The 22,708-nt window shown below is 46.4% G+C and overlaps 3 protein-coding genes across 10 annotated transcripts in view; 2 read left to right on the forward strand and 1 right to left on the reverse strand.

Moving 5' to 3' along the window:
* The window catches only part of LOC117349349 (mitochondrial carnitine/acylcarnitine carrier protein-like), a 56,739-nt gene extending 36,432 nt beyond the window's left edge, over window positions 1-20,307 (forward strand). For all 3 annotated transcript variants that reach the window (XM_033922705.1, XM_033922714.1, XM_033922723.1), the window contains 3 exons: window positions 9,704-9,813; window positions 10,138-10,259; window positions 17,064-20,307. In XM_033922705.1, the coding sequence (XP_033778596.1) occupies window positions 9,704-9,813; window positions 10,138-10,259; window positions 17,064-17,126 (295 nt within the window). In that variant the 3' untranslated portion in view covers window positions 17,127-20,307. The remainder of the gene's footprint in view (window positions 1-9,703; window positions 9,814-10,137; window positions 10,260-17,063) is intronic.
* The window catches only part of DNASE1L1 (deoxyribonuclease 1 like 1), a 95,422-nt gene extending 73,974 nt beyond the window's left edge, over window positions 1-21,448 (reverse strand). For 4 of the 5 annotated variants that reach the window (XM_033922667.1, XM_033922677.1, XM_033922693.1 and 1 more), the window contains exons 1-2: window positions 8,637-8,707; window positions 623-728 (exon numbers count right to left, since the gene is read on the reverse strand). The gene's annotated coding sequence lies outside the window, so the exon portion shown is untranslated. Of the gene's footprint in view, window positions 1-622; window positions 729-8,636; window positions 8,708-21,321 lie in introns of those variants that run through there. The other variant, XM_033922647.1, reaches the window with a different exon arrangement.
* Window positions 21,449-21,497: 49 nt separating this feature from the next.
* TAZ (tafazzin) overlaps window positions 21,498-22,708 on the forward strand; it is a 94,179-nt gene continuing 92,968 nt past the window's right edge. The window contains exon 1 of one of the 2 annotated variants that reach the window (XM_033922737.1): window positions 21,498-21,646. The gene's annotated coding sequence lies outside the window, so the exon portion shown is untranslated. The remainder of the gene's footprint in view (window positions 21,647-22,708) is intronic. The other variant, XM_033922747.1, reaches the window with a different exon arrangement.

Below are 22,708 nucleotides of genomic sequence, written 5' to 3' on the forward strand. Positions count from 1 at the left end.
ACATCAAGGCAGAGGACTGAAATAAAGTAATACAGGTAAAATGTTACCAGTCTGAATTTCTAAAGAGGTGGTAGAAAAAGGAAAGGCAAAAGGATTAGCATGCAGAAAGAAGGCTGAGAGAAGCAGGAAAGGTAGCCAGGACAGCACATGTGAGACCATAGTTAAAAATAGTTAAGGGAGGAAAGCAATGTTCCAACATTTCTTTTTAGTTTGGCAGAGAAAGGGCAAAGTAAGCCAGTTCTTCCACTAGATGGGACAACTTCTAGAGCAGTGGTCTCAAACTCAAACCCTTTGCAGGGCCGCATTTTGGATTTGTAGGTACTTGGAGGGCTGCAGAAAAAATAGTTAATGTCTTATTAAAGAAATTACAATTTTGCATGAGGTAAAATCTTTATAGTTTATAAATCTTTCCTTTAACAGTTAAATGAAAGATTTATAAACTATAAAGAGTTTTACTTCATGCAAAATTGTCATTTTTTTAATAAGACATTAACTATTTTTTCTGCGGCCCTCCAAGTACCCTATTTTTTCTGCAGCCCTCACATTTAAAGTTTAATATCTTTCCTTTCTCAAAACTGACACATTTCAATCACTATATTGAAAATAAAATATTTTTCCCTACCTTTGTTGGCTGGTGACTATTTTTCTGTGCTTTTAACTATGTTTCCAGGGCCTTCTTGTTCTTTGACTGTTTTTATCTCCGTCGTCACTTTCTGCCTTGCATCCATCTTTTAAGCAAAATCAGGGATAATAAATGTCAAAAAGCAAGTCAGAAAAACGTATATATCCAAAAATGAACTGACTTCTATTGAGAACACTGTCTGAAGAGAGTGATCAAATGTTTGTATAGAGCGCTCAGAGATATGAAAGTCCAAAGGGTGAAACTTAAAAAGCCACCCTGCAAAAAGAAATTCACCTTCCAGTCATTGCACCTTCTTATAACATGATCACTCTCTGAGACTGGATGTTAAGTTGTATTGGTCATATGATTTATAATCATTCAAACTAAGATTAACTTTTTCTCCTTGTATCACAATATATGAAATGCATAAATCACTGAGTTGGTTAGATGGAAAATATTATTCACGCAGCTTTTGAAAAGTATTTTAAGGGGTCCCAACGTGGCCCAATTTCGAACTCTGCTTCAGGAGACCCAATTATAGATGTTGAAAAAGCTTGGTACAGTGAATATAAGACTATGTTAACTTCGTGATATGCAATCACATTGAACATCCAGTCTCAGAGAGTGATCATGTTATAAGAAGGTGCAATGACTGGAAGGTGAATTCCTTTTTGCAGGGTGGCTTTTTAAGTTTCACCCTTTGGAGTTTCATATCTCTGAGCGCTCCATACAAACATTTGATCACTCTCTTCAGACAGTGTTCTCAATAGAAGTCAGTTCATTTTTGGATTGCATCCATCTTTGGCATTAACTTAATATTCAATTTTTCTGCTTTCTTTTCAAAATCTACGTTTCCATGTCTTCCCTTCCCTTCCTATCTCTCTCTTCTTCTGTCCCTATTTCCATGGTCTGACATCTCTTTCCTTCCTTTCTCTCCCTCCTTCCTTCCTTTCCCCTGGTCTGGCATCTGTCTCCTTCCCTCCCCCCATGCCCTGGCATCTCTCCCTCCCCCTCCATGGTCTGGTATCTCCTTTCCTTTCCCTCCCTCCCATGGATTTGGCATCTCTTGTTCCTCTCCTCTCCCTTGTTTTCCTTCCCTCTCTTTCCCCAATTGGGTGCAGCAGCAACAGCAGCAGCATTTCTTTTCCCCCTTCCCTCCCCCTCCCTTTCCCTGTGCAGCAGCAGCACCAGCAGCAGCATTTCCCTTCCCCCTTTCCTATGCAGCAGAAGCATTTCTCTTCCCCCTTCCCTTCCTTGTGGAGCAGTAGCATGTCTGGCTGGCTCCCTTGCTCAATCGATCGTTCCGTTCAAAGCCGCGGGTGGCGGCTTCTTATGCAATCCGCGCCTGCGTCAGAAGCCTTCTCTCTGATGTCATGACATCAGAGAGGCTTCCGACACAGGTCTGGATTGCTGGCAAACAACGTCAGGAAAGGAATAGAGAAGACTTTAAACTGAGAAGAAGGGGAAAGCTGACAGTCGACCTGACGTCGATGGTTCGGACAAGAGTATCCAATGAAGATACTGAGCGGGAAAAATGCTGTGAAGAAACAAAAGACAAACTACAGGGGTCCAAGGATCAAGAGAAACTATAGAACAAAAAGAAGAGCAAACAGCAGGAGCTAGAGGAGCAGGTGGAAATGAGAAAACAGGTTGAGGACGAAAAAGATGCACCACAGGAAGAGGAAGAACGCAACGGAATTCAAGGGCTGGCAGCCCATGAGGGGGATGGCAAGAGGAGCAAATCACAAGGAAAAACAGCAGGAAAAAGAAAAAACCCAGGACTTAAATTGCTTGTACGCGAATGCAAGGAGCCTAAGGACCAAAATGGGAGAACTGGAAGTGACGGCCAAAAAGGAGGACCTAGACATCACTGGAATCACGGAAACATGGTGGACTGAGGAAAACAAATGGGACATAGTACTGCCAGGGTACAAACTCAATAGGAGAGACAGGACTCACAAGAAGGGTGGAGGAATAGCACTATATATAAAGGACACCATTCACTCGGCCGAAATGGATACGGCAGCAAAGGCGGAAGGATTGGAATCATTATGGGTCAAATTACCGGGAAGAAATGGAGCTGACATAAAATTGGGACTGTACTATCGCCTACCTGGACAAACAGAAGCAAACGACAAAGAACTGGAAGCAGAATTGAGGCGGGGATACAAAAGTGGAAGTGTGATGGTAATGGGGGATTTTAACTACCCCGGGATAGACTGGAGTATTGGAAACTCCAACTGTGCAAGGGAAGCAGAATTCCTAGAGGCTGTGAGGGACTGCTTCATGGAACAGCTTGTCAAGGAATCAACACGAGGGGATGCCACTCTCGACCTAATCCTCAACAGGCTAGGGGGACCTGCAAAGAATGTGGAAGTAATAGGACCACTAGGAAACAGCGATCACAACATGATCCAGTACAAATTAAAAGTAGGAACATCAAAAATGAAGAGAACCACAGCAGCAATGCTCAACTTCAAGAAAGGGAACTATGATGCTATGAGAGCAATGGTGAGAAAGAAACTCAAAAACAGCCCAAAAAGGATGGAGACCGTAGAGAAAGCCTGGTCCCTATTCAAGGACATGGTGCAAGAAGCACAGAACCTGTACATCCCCAGGTTTAGGAAAGGGTGCAAAAAAAAAAAAAAAAAAATCAAACAAAAGACCCGGTATGGATAACAAAGTGAAGAAAGCGATAGATGACAAGAAAAAATCGTTCCGAAAATGGAAAAAGGACCAAACCGGGGAGAACTGGAAGGACACAAAAAACACCAAAAAGAATGTCACCGAGTGGCTAGGAAAGCAAAAAGAGAATACGAAGAGAGGATGGCTGGGGAAGCAAGAAACTTCAAAACGTTCTTCAGATACGTTAAAGGGAAGCAATCGGTGAGGGAGGAAGTAGGACCGTTGGATGATGGAGACAGAAAGGGAGTGGTAAAGGAGGAAAAAGAGGTAGCTGACAGATTAAACAAGTTCTTCTCGTCTGTCTTCACGAGCGAGGACACATCCAATGTACCAGAACCTGAAGAGATTATAAGTGGAGATCAAGAAGAAAAACTGTCGCAATTAGAGGTAAGCCATGAGGATAGATAGATTGAAGAGTGACAAATCACCAGGCCAGGACGGAATCCACCCAAGGGTACTAAAAGAACTAAGAAACGAGATAGCGGAAACAATCCGACAAATTTGTAACCTATCCTTGAAAACTGGGGAGATCCCGGAGGACTGGAAAATAGCAAATGTCACACCTATCTTCAAAAAAGGATCGAGAGGTGACCCGGGGAACTACAGGCCAGTAAGCTTGACTTCAGTTCCGGGCTAGATGGTAGAAGCACTGATAAAAGACAGCATCTGTGAGCACATAGAAAAAAATGGACAACTGAAAGCAAGCCAGCATGGCTTCTGCAAGGAAAGATCGTGCCAAACGAACTTACTGCGAAGTACTTCTTTGAAGGGATAAACAGCCAGATGGGCAAAGGGGAACCCATAGACATCATTTATCTCGACTTCCAAAAAGCCTTTGACAAGGTACCTCATGAACGGCTACTTAGGAAGCTGTGGAACCACGGGGTGGAAGGGGACGTATACAGATGGATTAAACACTGGTTGGCAGGCAGAAAGCAAAGGGTTGGAGTGAAGGGCCACTACTCGGACTGGAGGAGGGTCACGAGCGGTGTTCCGCAGGGGTTGGTGCTCGGACCGCTGCTGTTCAATATATTTATAAATGACCTGGAAACGGGGATGAAGTATGAAGTTATAAAATTTGCGGATGACACCGAACTCTGTAGCAGGGTTAGAACCGTGGAAGAATGTGAAGACCTACAAAGGAATTGAAACAAATTGGAAGAGTGGGCAAATAAATGGCAAATGAACTTTAATATAGAGAAATGCAAGGTCATGCATATAGGGAAAAAGAACCCGATGTTCAGCTACAAAATGGGGGGATCAGTGCTAGGGGAAAGTAACCTTGAAAAAGACTTGGGTGTGCTGGTGGATACAACAATGAAATCAACGGCACAATGTGCAGCAGCCTCAAAGAAAGCAAACCGAATAGTGGGTATTATTAAGAAGGGTATTACAACAAGGACGAAGGAAGTCATCATGCCGCTGTATCGCGCTATGGTGCGCACACATCTGGAGTACTGTGTCCAATATTGGTCACCGTACCTCAAGAAGGACATGGCGATACTTGAGAGAGTTCAGAGAAGAGCGACGAAATTGATAAAAGGTATGGCAAACCTTTCATACGCAGACAGGTTAGAAAGGCTGGGGCTCTTCTTCCTGGAAAAGCGGAGACTCAGAGGAGACATGATAGAGACTTTCAAGATCATGAAAGGCATAAAGAAGGTAGAAAGGGACAGATTCTTCAACCTATTGGGAACCACAAGAACAAGGGGCCACTCAGAGAAATTGAAAGGGGACAGGTTTAGAACCAATGCTAGGAAATTCTTTTTCACTCAGAGGATGGTGGATACCTGGAATGCACTTCCGGAGGTTGTGATAGGACAGAGTACACTACCGGGTTTCGAAGAAGGATTGGATAAATTCCTGAAGGATACGGGGATTGAGGGATATAGATAGAGGTAGAGATAGGCTATGAAAGGGTATAGATAGAAGGACAAAGGGGATTAAAGGGTTTAGACAGGGATCACCTTACAGGTCATGGACCTGATGGGCCGCTGCGGGAGCGGACTGCTGGGTGCGATGGACCTCTGGTCTGACCCAGTGGAGGCAACTTCTTATGTTCTTATGTAGGAACCTAATCTCTTTTTCTAGTGCAATAGGTGTGCCACTCTGAACAGTAGGAACGTATAATAGCAGTCCCAGAAATCTAGGGCAGGACCTCTGCACCTGCTCGTAACACTGAGGAGCCAAATACGGTGTCCATCTATGCTGCCATGTCCACTGTATAGAACTTGGGAAACATATGCAGTGTTAAACAGGTTGCTGCTCTATAAATTTCGGGCAAAATTGTTCAAGCTTCCGCCCACAAAGAAGTTACACTTCTTGTCAAATGTGCTTCCAAGGAAACCAGTGATTGCTTGCCACAGGCAATACATACTGACAAGACAGCTATGCAAATCTAGGTCACAGGTATACTGCGTCTAGCCCAGTGGTCTCAAACTCGCGACCCCCGCCAGGTACTATTTTGAGGCCCTCAGTATGTTTATCATAATCACAAAAGTAAAATAAAACAGTTTCTGGATCATATGTCTCTTTAGCTATAAATTACTATTATTAATACTTAGCCAAAAGGAAAGATTTATAAACTATAAAGTTTTACCTCATGTAAAATTGTCATTTCTTTAATAAGACATTATCTATTTTTTTCTGAGGCCCTCCAAGTACCTACAAATCCAAAATGTGGCCCTGCAAAGGGTTTGAGTTTGAGACCACTGCTCTATAAGTTGTTGTTTTTTTTTAAATACAATAAATATTACATTACATTAGTGATTTCTATTTCGCCTTTACCTTGCGGTTCAAGGCGGATTACATAAGAATTGTTGTGATATTAAGAAGTACATATTGTTAAGATATTAAGAAGTATTTAAGGAATAGTTTGAATATTTTCTAATTTGCTAAGGAGTAGATAGTATTACAGGAGGAGTTTGGGACATATCTGGTTATGTTATATTAGTTTTGTGTATTTTTTGAAGAGTAGGGTTTTTGTTTCTTTTTTGAAGGTTTTGTAGTCTGTGGTCGGAATCAGTAGATTGGTGAGTTGTCTGTCCAGTTTCACTGCTCTGTTGGCCAGTAGGTTGTCATACAGTTTTCTTCGTTTGACATTTTTGTTTGGCACTCTTCAATTTTTCCCTAAGTACAGGAAGAGTCCCGTTGGATTGGAAAATGGATAACGTCATTCCACTCCACAAAAAGGGATGCAGGACGGAGGCTGAGAATTATAGACCGGTGAGTCGCACATCGATAGTGAGTAAACTTATGGAAACACTAATCAAACACCAATTGGATACGATCCTGAACGAGGAGAATCTACGAGATCCCCATCAACATGGTTTTACGAAGGGAAGGTCCTGCCAATCAAATCTGATCAGCTTCTTTGACTGGGTAACAAGAAAGCTGGATATAGGGGAGTCCCTGGACGTCGTGTACTTGGACTTCATCAAAGCGTTTGATAGCGTCCCACACCGCAGGTTATTGAGCCAGATGAGTTCGATGGGACTGGGTGAAACATAAACCGCATGGGTTAGGGATTGGCTTAGAAGTAGACTTCAGAGGGTAGTGGTAAATGGTACCCTCTCCGATACGACGGAGGTGATCAGCAGAGTGCCGCAGGGTTCGGTCTTGGGCCCGATCCTATTTAACATCTTCATGAGAGACTTGGCTGAGGGGCTTCGAGGTAAAATTACATTATTCGCCGATGATGCCAAACTATGCAACATGGTAGGCAACCGCACAACAGATGAAAGCACAGTGCCCAACAAAAGCTCAATGCCTGACAGTATGACGCAGGACCTACTCCTGCTGGAGCATTGGTCAAAGACTTGGCAACTAAGTTTCAATGCCAAAAAATGCAAGGTCATGCACCTTGGCGGCAAAAATCCATGCAGGACTTACACCCTAAATGGTGAGATCCTAGCAAAGACTGTAGCAGAACGTGACTTGGGGGTGATCATTAGTGAAGACATGAAGACTGCCAATCAAGTGGAGAAAGCTTCATCCAGGGCTAGACAAATCATGGGCTGTATCCGTAGAAGTTTCGTCAGCCGTAAGCCTGAGGTCATAATGCCGTTGTACAAATCCATGGTGAGACCCCATCTGGAATACTGTGTACAATTCTGGAGGCCGCATTAACAAAAAGATGTGCGGAGAGTTGAGTCGGTTCAGCGAATGGCCACCAGGATGGTCTCAGGACTCAAGGATCTCCCGTATGAGGAACGACTGGGTAAGTTGCAGCTGTATTCACTCGAGGAACGCAGAGAGAGGGGAGACATGATCGAGACGTTCAAATATGTCACAGGCCGTATCGAGGTGGAAGAGGATCTCTTTTTCTTTAAAGGACCCACGGCAACAAGAGGGCATCCGTTGAAAATCAGGGGTGGGAAATTTCATGGTGATACCAGAAAATATTTCTTCACTGAAAGGGTGGTTGATCGCTGGAATAATCTTCCACAACAGGTAATTGAGGCAAGCAGCGTGCCTGATTTTAAGAAAAGATGGGATTGGCATGTGGGATCTCTTCATGGAGGTAGTTAGGGGGTGGGCCATTAGTGTGGGCAGACTAGATGGGCTGTGGCCCTTTTCTGCCGTCATGTTCTATGTTTCTTTAAATATTGTGTGGGTTCTCCTGTGTCTGGTTGAGGTGGATTGAATTAATCGATTGTTCCAGTAGGTTGGGCTGTCTCCGTTTATAGTTTTAAATAGTAGACAGTGGAATTTGAAGTGTACTCTGGCTTGTACATCAGGTTTTGATGTTCTTTAAAAATACCCTATTGGAAACCCAGACAAAATGCATTCCATACATTAAGAAGAGCTGAAGGAAGGTCAAACAGCAGCTGGCATGGTTAAAAGGTGAGATGAAAAGGCTTTTTAGAACTAAAGGGATAAAACAGACCAGTATCTTGCAAATATTTTTCACCAGGGTACATTAAACTCAGGGCCGCATCTAGAGGGTCTCTGAGCATGCGTGAAAGTTGACCGATATTGTCATGCATGTTCAAAGGCCCTCCAGATGCAGTGCTGAGCTCAAGGGCCTTCCAAAACCTGGACAAAACTGCTGGGTTTTGGAAAGTCCTCCATCACAAGAGGGGGAGGGGCAGAGAGGAGGAGAGGCATCGGTACCTGTGCCAGCAGTGAAAGGCTCATATCTCTCCTCAAAAATGGATTTCCTGGCCTATTAACCCTATTTCTTCCTCTCCTCTTAAAGTCAATCAATTTGTACCTTTGCTTAATCTTTGTAAACCGCATAGAACTTCACGGTATTGCGGTATATAAGCTGTTATTATTATTATATCTCGCTGCAGCACAGTTTACGATTCACTGAAATAGACCTCACCTGCTAATTTGCTTTCCTTTAGTCTCTACAGACCAGCAAAGATGGGTATGTGCACTCCGACCAGCAAGTGGAGACTGAGAATAAACTAAATTGAGAATCCTGGCTATATACCAGCTGTACAGTCCCTGAGCCAGCCAGTAAATGAATAGCCAAGCAGCCATACAACCAGCCCAAAGAAAATAACCAAAAAGACTAGGCCCAAAGGCCTAAAAAGGCAGGCTGAGGAAAGTCCAAGAACAAAGTCCAAGAACGCCTCCCTCCTGTGACCCATTACACTCTCTGGAGGGCTACTGAAACCTTAATTGGATTCAATTCTGGGATTTTTTCCTTTTTGAAATGCTTCTGGCAAAACCCATAGTGCAGTGCAATCCTGTGCAGCATGAAATAGCCAGATCTGTATGATCCTATGCCGGTTTGGAGGAACCATAAGGAAAGCAAAATGACATTAGATGGAAAGCCAACACCAGCACGAGCAGCAGACCAGAGAAGTTGTTCATGCTAGCGAAGATTTATAGAGGTATGGGGGGGAGGGGAGAAGGGAGGGCAGGTAAGGAGTGGGGGGAGGGTGTGTGGAGAAGAGAGCACAGAGGGGCATCACTACCCTGGGTGCCTTCCACCCTCGCTAAGCCACTGTGCATACCCATCTGTGCCAGTCCAGAGGGATGCTATGGAAGAACATCTTTTAAAAAAAATAAAAAATATGGAAAACAGACCCAAAAGAAGAAAGTAGGAAAAGCATAAGCACTGCCCACTTTTTTGAGATTGCTTTTAATTTTCAACTCCCACTCGCTTGTACAGCACCCATGCCTGTTTTATCACTCCCTCTCTGAGAAACTCCCTAACCCCCTACTTGTCCTGTTTGTCTGTGTGATTAGATTGTAATCTCTACTGAGCAGGGACTGTCTCTTGAATGTTAAGTGTACAGCGCTGCGTACATCTAGCAGCAGTATAGAAATTATAAGTAATAGTAGTAATTTAGCAGTGATAGGAAAGGCAAAAAGAATTTGAAAAGAAGCTGTATCTGGCATCATCTTCTGTTTTTGTTCTCTTTTGTACATATCTTTCAGCATCAGTGATCTCAGTGCCCTGCGGATCCTCACTGCAGGGGGCCTAGCTGGAATTTGCAACTGGGTGGTAGCAATTCCCGTGGATGTGCTGAAATCTCGTTTCCAGACAGGTGTGGAGAGAGCTGCTCTCATAAGCACGCAGAAAGATGATAAATTCTGCTAAGAAACCAACAGAGAAACCCTCTCCCCACCCATACAATGCTCCTCATTCCTGCAGCACTCCCTCTATTCTAGCAGACACCTCTCACACACCCAGCTCTGCCAATGCACCTCAATCTTTCCTTACAGCACCCACATATTAGTTCAGTACCACCAACACACCTCTATAAACACCACTGCATACTGATCATACTCTGCACCACTCCCTGCAGATATAATTTTCTATAGCAGATCATTTGGTTTGTGTGAGATTTTTTTAATGTAATATTTTACAGCTGCCAAAGGAACATATAGAGGACTTGTGGATGTCTTGCGAGAGGTTCTGCATGAGGAAGGCCCTCGTGGGCTTTATAAAGGGTTCACAGCTGCCATGCTTCGTGCTTTCCCAGCCAATGCGGTAAGATTCTGGGGGCAGAGGGCAGCCTTCTCTAGACACAAAGCTCTCTTCCACTTTTAGGAAGAAATATGTGAATTTGGTACTTCTTCAGTGAAGGATGAGGCAGTCAGAATTCTCTTCAGAGTCTCTCAGAAACCTGATGCAACAATTCTCACTACCATGGAGTGGCCTAGTGGTTAGAGCAGCTGCTTCAGCACCCTGAGGTTATGAGTTCAATTCCCACTGCAGCTCCTTGTGACTCTGGGCAAGTCACTTAACATTTCATTGCCCCAATCAAACTGCTTTGATTGTGTAAACCACACAGAAAAAAAAAATGGTATATCAAATTCCTTCTTTACCCTTGAAGAGAGATTGGACTGGGACGAGAGGGGGGCTGAGATGATCCTGTATTTCCCTTCTTAATCCCCCACCATTATCCCCTTAGATACTGTCCTCATCACCACACAGAGATGGTCATACACTACAGCACACAGGAGGTGAAACATATGTTGTTAGCATCACTGGCAGCTTGAAAAAGCACAGTTACTTACCGTAACAGGTGTTATCCAGGGACAGCAGGCATATATTCTCACATGTGGGTGACGTCATCTACAGAGCCCCAGCGCGGACAGCTTTTCAAGCAAACTTGATTGAAGTTTCAAGTTTGCTACACTGCACCACGCATGTGCATGCCTTCTTGCCCACTAGAGGGCGCATCCCCACCTCGTGGTCCTCAGTTCCATAACCAGCAAAGAAGCCATCCCCGGGGAGGAGGGCGGGTTGTGAGAATATATGCCTGCTGTCCCTGGATAACACCTGTTATGGTAAATAACTGTGCTTTATCCCAGGACAAGCAGGCATGATATTCTCACATGTGGGTGACCTCCAAGCCAACCAAAAAAGGGCAGGTGGGAGGATGGCAATTTAGGAAAACAGGTTATGTAACACCGACTGGTCAAACCGGCCGTCGCTTCTGGACAAAGTGTCCAGACAATAGTGGGAGGTGAACGTATGAACCGAAGACCAAGTGGCAGCTTTACATATGTCCTCCACAGGAGTAGACCGGAGGAAAGCAACAGAAGCTGCCAAAGCCCGGACCTTATGCCCCGTGACTCGACCATGGAGCGTGAGACCAGCCTGAGCGTAGCAAAAAGAAATACAAGCAGCCAACCAGTTGGACAAGGTGCGCTTGGAAACAGGATGTCCCAACCGATTAGGATCAAAGGACAAAAACAATTGAGGAACCTTCCGATGAGACCTGGTACGTTGGAGATAAAAGGCCAACGCCCTCTTACAGTCAAGCGTGTGAAGCGCCGCCTCACCAGGATGAGAGTGGGGCTTCGGGAAGAACACCGGAAGAACAATGGACTGATTGATATGGAAATCAGACACAACCTTAGGCAAAAATTTAGGATGGGTGCGAAGAACCACCTTGTCATGATGAAACACAGTAAAAGGTGGATCTGCAACCAAAGCCTGCAGCTCACTAATCCGACGAGCGGACGTGAGCGCAAGCAAAAAGACCACCTTCCAAGTGAGAAACTTAAGATGAGATTTGTCGATAGGCTCAAAAGGAGGCTTCATCAGTTGAGCTAAGACCACATTAAGATCCCAAACTACAGGAGGAGGTTTCAGAGGAGGATGAACATTCACGAGACCCCCTCATGAAACAAGTTACCAGAGGATGAAGAGAAAGAGACCGACCCTCGAGATGCCGATGGAACGCCGCAATGGCACTGAGATGCACCCGAATGGAAGCCGTCTTCAGCCCAGACTTAGACAGATGCAACAAATATTCCAGCACCGAAGACACTGGAACCGAACTCGGGTCCAGATGGTTCGAGGAACACCAGGATGAAAATCTGGTCCACTTCTGGGAATAACAAAGCCTAGTCGAGACCTTGCGCGAGGCTTCCAAAACCTCCCTCACAGACTGAGAAACAGGAACCGAAGTCAAGGGGAAAGGAACCAAGCGGTCAGATGTAAAGACTGAAGATTGGGATGTAACAGCGAACCCCGACTCTGAGACAGCAGAGAGGGAAAAACAAGCAGAAGCAGAGGCTCCCTGACACTGAGTTGAAGGAGCAGGGAGAACCAGTGCTGCCGCGGCCAACGAGGTGCAATGAGAATCATAGTGGCTCTGGTCGATTTGAGATGTACCAACGTTCTCAAGATCAGAGGAAAAGGAGGGAACGCATAAAGGAACCTCCCCCCCCCCAGTCGAGAAGGAAGGCATCGGCCTCGAGACAGTCCCGGGAGTACATCCGAGAACAATAGAGGGGCAGTTTGCGAGTCTCCGGGGAGGCAAACAGATCCACCTGAGGAGTTCCACAGCGGTCGAAGACCTCGCGCAGAACCCGGGAGTTCAGCGACCACTCTTGCGGCTGGAGAAGACGACTGAGTTTGTCTGCCCGACAGTTCCTCTCTCCCTGAATGTAAACTGCACGTAGGAAGATGTTCTGGGAGACCGCCCATTCCCAATGGCGCAGGGCTTCCTGGCACAGGGACCAAGAGCCCGTTTCCCCCTGCTTGTTCACATAATACATCGCCACCTGGTTGTCCGTCCGCACGAGGACTACCTGATCGTGTAGCAAGTGGCAGAATGCTCGAGCCGCCAGAAAAATGGCACGAAGCTCCAACACATTGATGTGACAAAGACGGTCCTCTGCCGACCATAGACCCTGAGTCCGCAGACCGTCGAGATGAGCCCCCCACGCGTACTCCGAGGAGTCCGTGGTCAAGACTTTGTGATGCGGAGGAACGAGAAAGAGCAAACCCCCGGAAAGATTGGAAGAGTTGGTCCACCAACGGAGCGAGCGTCTCAAAGAAGGAGTCACTGTTATCGGACAAGAGACTGGGTCGCGATCCTGACGCCACTGCGAGGCCAAGGTCCACTGAGGAAGCCTCAGATGCAAGCGGGCGAACGGAGTGACGTGGACCGTCGATGCCATGTGGCCCAGAAGAATCATCATGCGCTGAGCCGATACTACGGGCCTCAGCGAAACCTGGCGACTCAATCGAAGCAGGGCCTCCAACCGAGGGGGGGGGGGGAGGAACGAACGGAGGCAAACCATGTCCAGCACGGCTCCGATAAACTGAAGGGATTGAGCCGGGCACAACTGAGACTTGGGAAAGTTCACTTCGAACCCCAGACGTTGAAGGAAGATGATAGTCTGTTGGGTCGCTGAGATAACCCCCTCCCTGGTCGATGCCTTGATCAGTCAATCGTCCAGGTAGGGAAAGACCTGTAGCCCCCGAGATCTCAGGGCTGCAGCGACTACCACCATACACTTCGTGAAGACTCGAGGAGACGAAGCCAGTCCGAAGGGGAGGACCCGATATTGAAGGTGTGACTCCCCCACCTGAAACCGTAAGAACTTGCGGAAGGCGGGATGCACCGGAACATGAGTATATGCTTCCTTCAAGTCCAGGGAGCACATCCAGTCCCCTTCCTCCAAAAGAGGGTATAAAACCGGAAGCGACAACATACGGAACTTCTCCCGGACCAGGAACTTGTTGAGCTTCCGGAGGTCCAAAATGGGGCGTAAGTCCCCGGTCTTCTTTGGGACCAAAAAGTAACGGGAGTAAAACCCCCGCCCCCGCTGGTCGGGGGGTACCGGCTCCACTGCCCGAAGGCTCAACAAGGCCCTGGCTTCCGCGAGGAGAAGAGGAAGCTGGGCTCGGTTGCACGGAGAAGCCCCCGGCGGATGTTCCGGCGGCGTGGCTGAGAAATTTAGCGAGTAGCCCTCGGAGATGATCCGGAGCACCCAAGCATCTGAGGTGATCCCGGTCCAGGCCGCATGAAAGGCCAGCAGCCGACCCCCGATGGGAAGGGGGTCCGGCGAGAGTGCGGAGGGGGCCCGCCCCCATCCGCACATCACGTCAAAAAGACGGCGCTGGCTTGGACGCCCCCTGCGCTTGAGGTTTTGGTTGGCCCGCTCTACCCTGTTGCGGGGGACGCCGGGGCGGAGGCCTAGAGAATGCCGGCATGGACTTTTGCGGGTATCGCCGCGGGGGAGGTCTGAATGGTTTCTGTGGCGGGGCCCGAGGTTTAGGATGGACCAAGGAGGCGATGGAGCGCTCATGTTCCGACAGTCGTTTGGTCGCCGCCTCCAGGGACTCGTCAAACAATTCCGATCCAACACACGGTAGATTGGCCAGACGCTCCTGCAAGTTCGGGTCCATATCAACCGTACGGAGCCATGCCAGCCGGCGCATCGCCACTGCAAAGGCGGAGACCCTCAAGGCCAACTCAAATGCGTCATAAACTGCGTGAAACAGGTACAGACGCAATTGGGACAAGTTGGCCACAAAAGTACCAAAACCTTCCTTATGGGAATCTAGCATGACCCCATGATAACGGGGCAAGTCTTTCACCATGTGTCGAAGATAGGACGAAAATGTGAAAGCATAATTGAGAACCCTGGTAGCCATCAATGAATTGGAATAGAGGCGGCGACCAAACTTGTCCAGGGTCCGCCCTTCCCGTCCGGGAGGAACCGCCGCCGAGACTCTCGAGGGCTGTGATTTCTTTAGCGCCGACTCGACGAGCAACGACTGGTGAGACAGTTGTGCTTTATCGAAGCCCTTACATGGGATGGTCCGGTACTTGGATTCCATCTTAGACGGCACCGCTGTGACTGTAAGAGGGGAGTCCAAATTTCTCAGGAAGGTCTGATGGAGGACCTTATTGAGAGGCAAACGAGGAGTTTCTCTCGGGGGAGAGGGCAAGTCTTGCTCCTCCAAAAACTCCTTCGTATACTGAGAACCGGAGACTAAGTCCAGGTCCAAAGCACGTCCCATATCCAGCACGAATTTTGAAAAGGATGAGGGCTTGGAAGGCGGGGAAGGAGTTCGAGAAGCCCGAGCCGCCAAAAAAGAAGGGGAAGCCTCGCGGGAATACCGAGGCTCCCTACCAGTACCAGACCCCGATCCCCACGAGGCCACACCTAGTAACTTCAAGGAGGTCGGGGACCGCCGTTGCCCCGAGGAGCCCCTGTGGGAAGTCCCTGGGGTACGAGGCACCGAGGCCTGCCCCCTCCGTCTGGGCGAGGAGTCTCTCGAACCCCCTCCCACGGAGGAACGGAAAAGCCTCGGATTGTCGAGGCGGAGCTCCGAGACACGTAACGTCTCACCCCGGTCGGCGAGGAGCGACCGCGTCTCCGAGGAGAACCCCGAGAACGCTTGGGCTTCCTCGGCCGACGCCTTGCCCGAGGCCGGCCCGAGGGCGAGGAGCCCCGGGAGGACCTCGATGAAAAGGAAGTGGAAGAGATCCTCCTAACCCGACGCACCTTGTCCCGAGGCCGCACGCTCCGCTCAGGCTGGTCAACCGAGACCGAGGTCGAGGGCAAGGTCGGGGTCGAGGCCGGGAGGGCCCCGGGGGCCGAAGTCGAGGGTACCGAGACCGAGGCCGCCGACGCCGGGGCAGTCGAGGTCGACGCCGGGGCAGTCGAGGCCGAAGCCGGCTGCAGGTGCGCGAGGGCCCCGGACAACTCCGAGGCAATAAGCGCTCGGAGCAAGTCCTGGAAGACCGGAACCGCCATCATGGCCGGTAGGTCCGGGGCCGGCGGGTGCTCCCTGGAGGGCGACCTCGGTCTCGAGTATTCCCTCGGGGCACCCGACTTCGACGCTCGGGGCGGGGCCGAGGACGACCCACCCGCCGTCGAGGAGCCCGAGGATGGCTTCGTCGCAGACCCTGGAGTCGAGGAATGAAGCGAAGACTTACCCTGGGCAGGCTTCGAGGTAGTAGGCTTGGATGAAGCTGGTGTCCGCGGCGAGGTCGAGGAACCCGAGGCCGAGGTCAAGGCCAGGGCCGAAGCCGAGGCCGACGTCGAGGCCTTCCCCGCCGCGGAGTCCACAGCGAAGAGCTCCGCCAGTCGGGCATGGCGTCGGCAGACAGCTCTAGACTGAAAAGTAGAGCACCTATCACAGGAATTCGTAGGATGCTCAGGACCAAGACAGATCAAGCACCACCGGTGTGGATCGGTAATAGAGAGCAACCGATCATACCGGGTGCACTTTTTAAAGCCCGTCAAGGGACGGGACATGAAAACCGAAAGGGCCGGGAACGAGCGAGGTTCCGCGGCCGCGGCTACCAGGAGCCCCCGGAGCCGAACGGAACAAATTTTTTTTTTTTTTTTTCCGACGAAAACTAACAGACGAACTAATAAAAACAACAAAGCAAGCACAGCGACCGAGCGAATACACTCAGCCGCGGTGTCAGAAGGCAAAAGCTATAGAGCACAATTTCCACAGGGCTTCTGGCTCCGCGGAAAAAACTGAACTGAGGACCACGAGGTGGGGATGCGCCCTCTAGTGGGCAAGAAGGCATGCACATGCGTGGTGCAGTGTAGCAAACTTGAAACTTCAATCAAGTTTGCTTGAAAAGCTGTCCGCGCTGGGGCTCCGTAGATGATGTCACCCACATGTGAGAATATATGCCTGCTTGTCCTGGGATAATGAGAAATAGCATTTGGCTGTGAGGCTAGGTAGAACTAAAGCCAGAGCTTTCAGCTATCTCCAGTCCTATTTCTAAGGTACTTGTACATTCTAGGACAGTGCTTCTCAAACTGTGGGTTGTGACCCCAAATGGGGTTGCTGGGTAAGCATGGCATTGGCAAGTCATCATGAAATACCCAACAAGTTTGAGCAGCACTGGTCTAGAAGCTGGAGCCATGGGTTTTATAAAGATACAGCAGGCTGGAAAATAACTGAATGCTAGATGTGATAGAAGTAGGACTGGCTTAAATGATGGACAGAATCCAACCGATATGAGGAAATCCTCATTTCTTGCCTCTTATTTTGTGTTTTGTTTATCTGTTCTAGGCCTGTTTCTTTGGCTTTGAGATGGCTCTGGCTTTTCTAAACTGGATGTTGCCTGATAAATGAGGACTTCTCTGACCTTCCCTTGCAACTGGACCAGTTAGTGTCCAAAACCAAAACTAGCTAACCTGACACTGGAGGATAAATTGAAAGCCTAAGCACCACCATGTCACACATCCCAGGCTGGCTCTTGGTCTTGAGAAAGATTCAAGCAGTATCAAAAAGGTTTCTTGTGGTACCCTCAAAGACAATGTGACCTTCATATGTCCTTCAGAGGTGATCATCAATGGAAAACTTTTGGCACAAATTTCCAAAATTAGATTCTTGGCCAATTCTTCTGGCACTGATTAAGCTCAGCTCCCAAAAGAAAATTAACAAAGTCCTCCTGAAGCTACCATCCCAAAACTTGGCAGTTTAGTGAAGATGGAAATTTTAGCTAAATTTTGCTAAAATCTTTCAATCTAATACTGTGCTGAACCTGACACTGCTGACCCAGGACCCAGTGCCCAAGGAGTCCTGCCAGTATTTGTACCAGAGATCAAACATGTTAGAATTCTGCATCAGCAATGCCACACCTCATAAAACCCACACAGCAACCAAGTTGTTCTCTACCTTTGGCCACTGCTGCTTTCCACCTTTGCAAGTTAGACCAATCACCACATACAATCCATACTCGTCTCCACTAATGTCCAGAAAAATATCCTCCCTTCCTTAAAACTTCAGCTTCACCTACCTCAAAACGGGTTCTGTTGTTCAGTGGTTAACATGGAAAAAATGGGAAGAAAAAGTCAGATATGTTACCAAACCCCGTGTGCATTTCAGATGGCCTTAATTTGATAAGGTAACTAGGGAGACTGAGGCAGTATGGTAACAAAATTGACAAAGCCAGGTAGCAATTCATATATTTAACAAATATGAAGCATGAGTTTTCAAGACAAACCAGGGACAGACCAACGTGATCAAAATAGATAAATTGTATACCAACTGCAGAGGATTTAGCAAATTTTTTAAATAATAAAATTACACTTATTAGAGACACTTTTCCTGCTATAGACCCTGACAATTTTCTTTTAAGCCCTAGTGGGCAAATGATAATTCCAGTGGATCGTTTTTGGAATAGTTTTGATCCAGTTTCAGAAACTCAAGTTTTAGAATTGTGTGAAAAACTGAAAAAGTGTAGTTGTAAATTGGATCCTTTTCCTTCTTATCTTTTTTGGGGGTATCCCTTTACAGGCTATATTACATGGCTGATCTTACTATTAAATCACTTCCTTAAAAATGGTCATTTCTCGTTGGGTATGGGGAACATAATCCTAACACCTCTACTGAAAAGTACTGATTTGGATCCTTCAGTTCCCTCCCATTACTGTCCAGTCGCAAATATACCCTTAGTGACAAAAATGATGGAATCTATTATCTCTAGCCAACTTTCCAACTATTTAGAGAAATTTTCTATTCTATTACCATTCCAACATGGGTTTAGACCAAATTTTGCACGGAAACACTTTTAGTGTCATTAATTTCAAAGATTCAAAATTTACAGATGCAAAATAAATATGCAGTACTCCTGCAATTTGACTTGTTGGTCGCGTTCGATGTTGTCAGATATTATGTTATCAGATATTGGTTTAAAGTAGTTCTGAATTGGTTTAGTAAATTCTTATCATTACGATCTTATGAGGTATATTTGGAGGGTGTGACATCCTCTTCATGGAAACCGAGCTGTGGAGTACCACGGGGTTCCCCCTTGTCACCGATACTGTTTAATATTTATATGACCTCATTGAAAAACTTTTGTCTCACACCTGTAGAGACTATATTTACCTTCGCAGACGATATCCTCATTTTACTGGAAATTGATCCCAATCTTAACAACTTAGGGCTCCTTTTACTGAGGTGCACTAACGTTTTTAGCGCGCGCTAACCCCGCGCTACACAAAAAATACTAACACAAGCTCTATGGAGGCATTAGCGTGTAGCACATGTGGCAATGTAGCGCGCGCTAAAACCGCTAGCGCACCTTAGTAAAAGGAGCCCTTAGTCTCAAGTATAGACCGTTGTATTTCTAAACTTCAATTGGGGGCACTTTCCATTCAAATGAAACTGAACACTGCCAAAACTAAGTTACTTTGGGTGGGGCCAAAATTGGAAAATCTCCCTGTCTCTGTTACGCTAAAAATAGGTATTTCGTTACAGATATATTTTTCTTCCAGAATGTTGGGTATTGCCTTAGACTCATCACTAACATTTCATGAAAAGATAAACTCTTTGGTAAAAAAGGGTTTTTTTAGTTTACGTATTGTTATTTCATCAAGATAATTTTTCTATTGTACCTGCCCAGTTGGATTATTGTAATTCTGTATATTTAGGTATCAAACAGGGTAGTTTGAGAAGACTTCAGTTAATACAGAATACGGCAGCTAAACTCATCTTTGGGAAGAGAAAGTACAATCATGTTTCCCCTTTGTTGATAAAGCTCCATTGGCTCCCAATCCGTTTTAGGATCCAGTTTAAATGTGCCTGCGTCATTTTTAAGCTTCTCTATGGAATATTTGGTCCTTTGATACTGGAATACCCTTAGATCTTGCCATTCGAGGAATACACAGAGATATAAATTACTGTTCCCTTCCTTCAGAGGAATTAAATTTGCTGGGAAACTCAGTCTTTCGCTTATAAATTTGGTAGAAATGTGGAATGGGTTTCCTGACTCTGTCAGATTGATAGGTCAGTTACAACAATTTCGTAAAGTCCTAAAAACCTTATTATTTACACAATACTTGAACAGTTTACCTAAAGATTAAACGAATTGATTGCTCTACAACACTTATTTTCTCCTATACTCATTTGCTTTCTTGCTGGTCTTTAATTACTTGTAAACCGAGTCAAGCTCCGCTGGGAGATGACCCGGTATATAAACCGAAGACTACTATGAATTTGGAAGAAATTGCAATGATTGGGTGAAGTGGTTTTTGCAGGGTAACTCCTCCTTTTGTACCTGTAAAGGTCTCTGAGCATATACCTTTCAAAATTCAAAGTTTGATGAAAATGCTGTATGTACATTGTTGAACAATTTTTGGAAAATTGTCATTGATTGGTGTATTAATTCATATTCCATCTTCCTCTCCTACTGAAGAAGTATTTTGTATTGCCCCATTTTTGTTTTGACCTGGTGCAGCTGTTCCTGGCAGGGGAACCCATGATTAGCTGAGGTGACAGGACTCCATGAAACTGCAGCAGTTAGCTGATGGCAAGCCTACTGTTTTTTTCCCCTCTTTGGGTAGTGGGAGGGGGTTGTGACCACTGGGGGAGTAAGTGTATGGGGGGGGGCATGCCTTAAACCTTCCAGTGGTCATCTTGTCAGTTTGATCACCTTTTGGGCACTTAGACCTGTTTTAATTTCATCTAAGTCTCGGTGTGTAAGTTACGTCTAAGATATCCTGGGAAAGCTTTGATTATTGCTTCAGGACGTCCAGGCTTAAGTCCGCCTGATACCTGCCAATAACACACCTCCCAACATGCCCCTTTGAACTCTGGACGCACAAAGTGCTACTGAATGACCAGAACGTTGGTTTTATTGGCACTTGGATGTCCTTACTATTAGGATGTCCTGTTCCGACTTGAGCTGATTTTTGGACGGTTCAAAGTTTTGATCAGGAGCCTACCTTTAAAAATGAAACAAAGCAAAAAACAAACCAGAAAATGTTTTTAGACACGTTTGAGTTTGTCGATTGTGGCCGATGTTTGCATTGTAGGATATATATATATATATATATTTTTTTATTGTTTCAAATTGGTTGCTAGTTATTGGGATAGGATGGCCTCTCAGTAGAGGTGATGGAGACATAAACTATATTCGAATTTGGACAAGTGAATTGGACCTTTAAGAGGAGGGAAAGCAGATGGCATGGATAGGCAGACTAGATAGAAAAGTCACTGTGGCCTACATTTCTATGCAACAACAGTAAAGTAAAGCGGCAGGGCATAGATAGGTCTTGCACTTAACGCATTCAGAGAAATGGGGAAAGGTACAGTGCATATGCAAGCCCGAGAGCGCCTACTAACGATGGCAACGCTGGAGTCTCGCTTCGCAGCTCGCAATACCCTATACACTGGATAGGCGCAAGGCCGATCTCAAACTGCGGCTCTGGACCCCGTGGGACTGGAGTTTTCAAGGAGCGATCCCGCACTCTTTCTCCATAACCCCAGGTACGTTAGATAGCTTGTGAGCCCACCGGGACAGACAGGGAAAATGCTTGAGTACCTGATTGTAAAAACCGCCTAGATAACCTTGATAGGCGGTATATAAAATCCTAACAAACTTGGAAAACTCCAAGCGTCCTTCAAGACGCCTTTACAGGTTACAGGTTCTCCAGTAACCATAGCAACTCGTTCACGTCGCCAGGCACTAACCCCGGAACTCTTGCGGCGTCTCGCCCCTTCTTTTATTCTGCCAAGTCCCGCCCTGCCGGAAACAGGAAATTGCGTAGGGGGGCGGGGCGGGACGCTGCAGAAAGGGAGATGCGAGGTCGGACCTAGGCAACCGGAATGAATTGCTGCCGTTCCGGAAAAGTCAAACCGTTTTAAAGGTAGGAGGCCGGGGGGGAGAGGCCAGACCTCGGGGGAGGGCAGAGGGGTCCTGGGTCCTTCAGGAGGGGAGCAACGGTCAAATGGCTATGTGCCTTGGCATCTCCCTCCCTCTTTTTATACATAGATCTGCGTTATAATAAATGATTTAATCTTTCTTTGTATTGTATATGATTATGTGGGAAGGGGTACAACGCGGGCCTCGGGGATCTTAACTGCACGTCCTTAAAATTCTCAGGTCCGTGCCACTTTTAACCTCAGCATAGGGAAGGGATTTCAAGCATTAGGATCCGTCAGCGCTAAAGTGTCACAGAGGTCTGTCAGACTAAAAGTGGCACGGATTTTAAGTTAAGATCCGTGAAGTGTTTTACCCCTTCCCTGATTATGTTGTCTAGTGCAGTGTTTTTCAACCTTTTTTGGGCAAAGGCACACTTGTTTCATGAAAAAAATCACGAGGCACACCACCATTAGAAAATGTTAAAAAATTTAACTCTCTGCCTATATTGACTATATATAAAGTAATTCTCTTGAATAGGAATCAAATAAACACAAAGAAAGTATTTTATAATTACTTTATTACGAAATAAAAATTATAAAAATTATAAAATACTTTATTCAGTGCGAAACCTGCGCCTGTTTGGCTGAACACAAAGCTGATATTCTGGCTGGAATCGAAGAAAGACACACACGTAGCTCTTCGTCAACAGCTCTCAGTCTCTCTCTGTATTTGGTTTTTATAGCATACAAAAATAGACAAATATACCCTCCATCCTTTTTATTAAACCACAATAGCAGTTTTTAGTGCAGGGAGCTGCGCTGAATGTCCAGCGCTGCTCTTGACGCTCATAGGCTCCCTGCGCTAAAAACCACTATTGCGATTTAGTAAAAGGTGACCATATTGTAAAATATAGACAGCAGATATAAATTCAGAACTGTGCATAGTAAGTGAAGGGAAGTTTTCATCTCTGGGAATTTACCCAGTTAACTATTAAGTTATTTGGGCAAATTCCTTTGAAAACTGTGGTAATACTGCCTCCACTTTGCTAAATTTAAAATAAAATCAT

This window comes from Geotrypetes seraphini, chromosome 1, assembly GCF_902459505.1.
Source record: "Geotrypetes seraphini chromosome 1, aGeoSer1.1, whole genome shotgun sequence".
In the NCBI taxonomy this organism is placed as follows: Eukaryota; Metazoa; Chordata; class Amphibia; order Gymnophiona; family Dermophiidae; genus Geotrypetes; species Geotrypetes seraphini.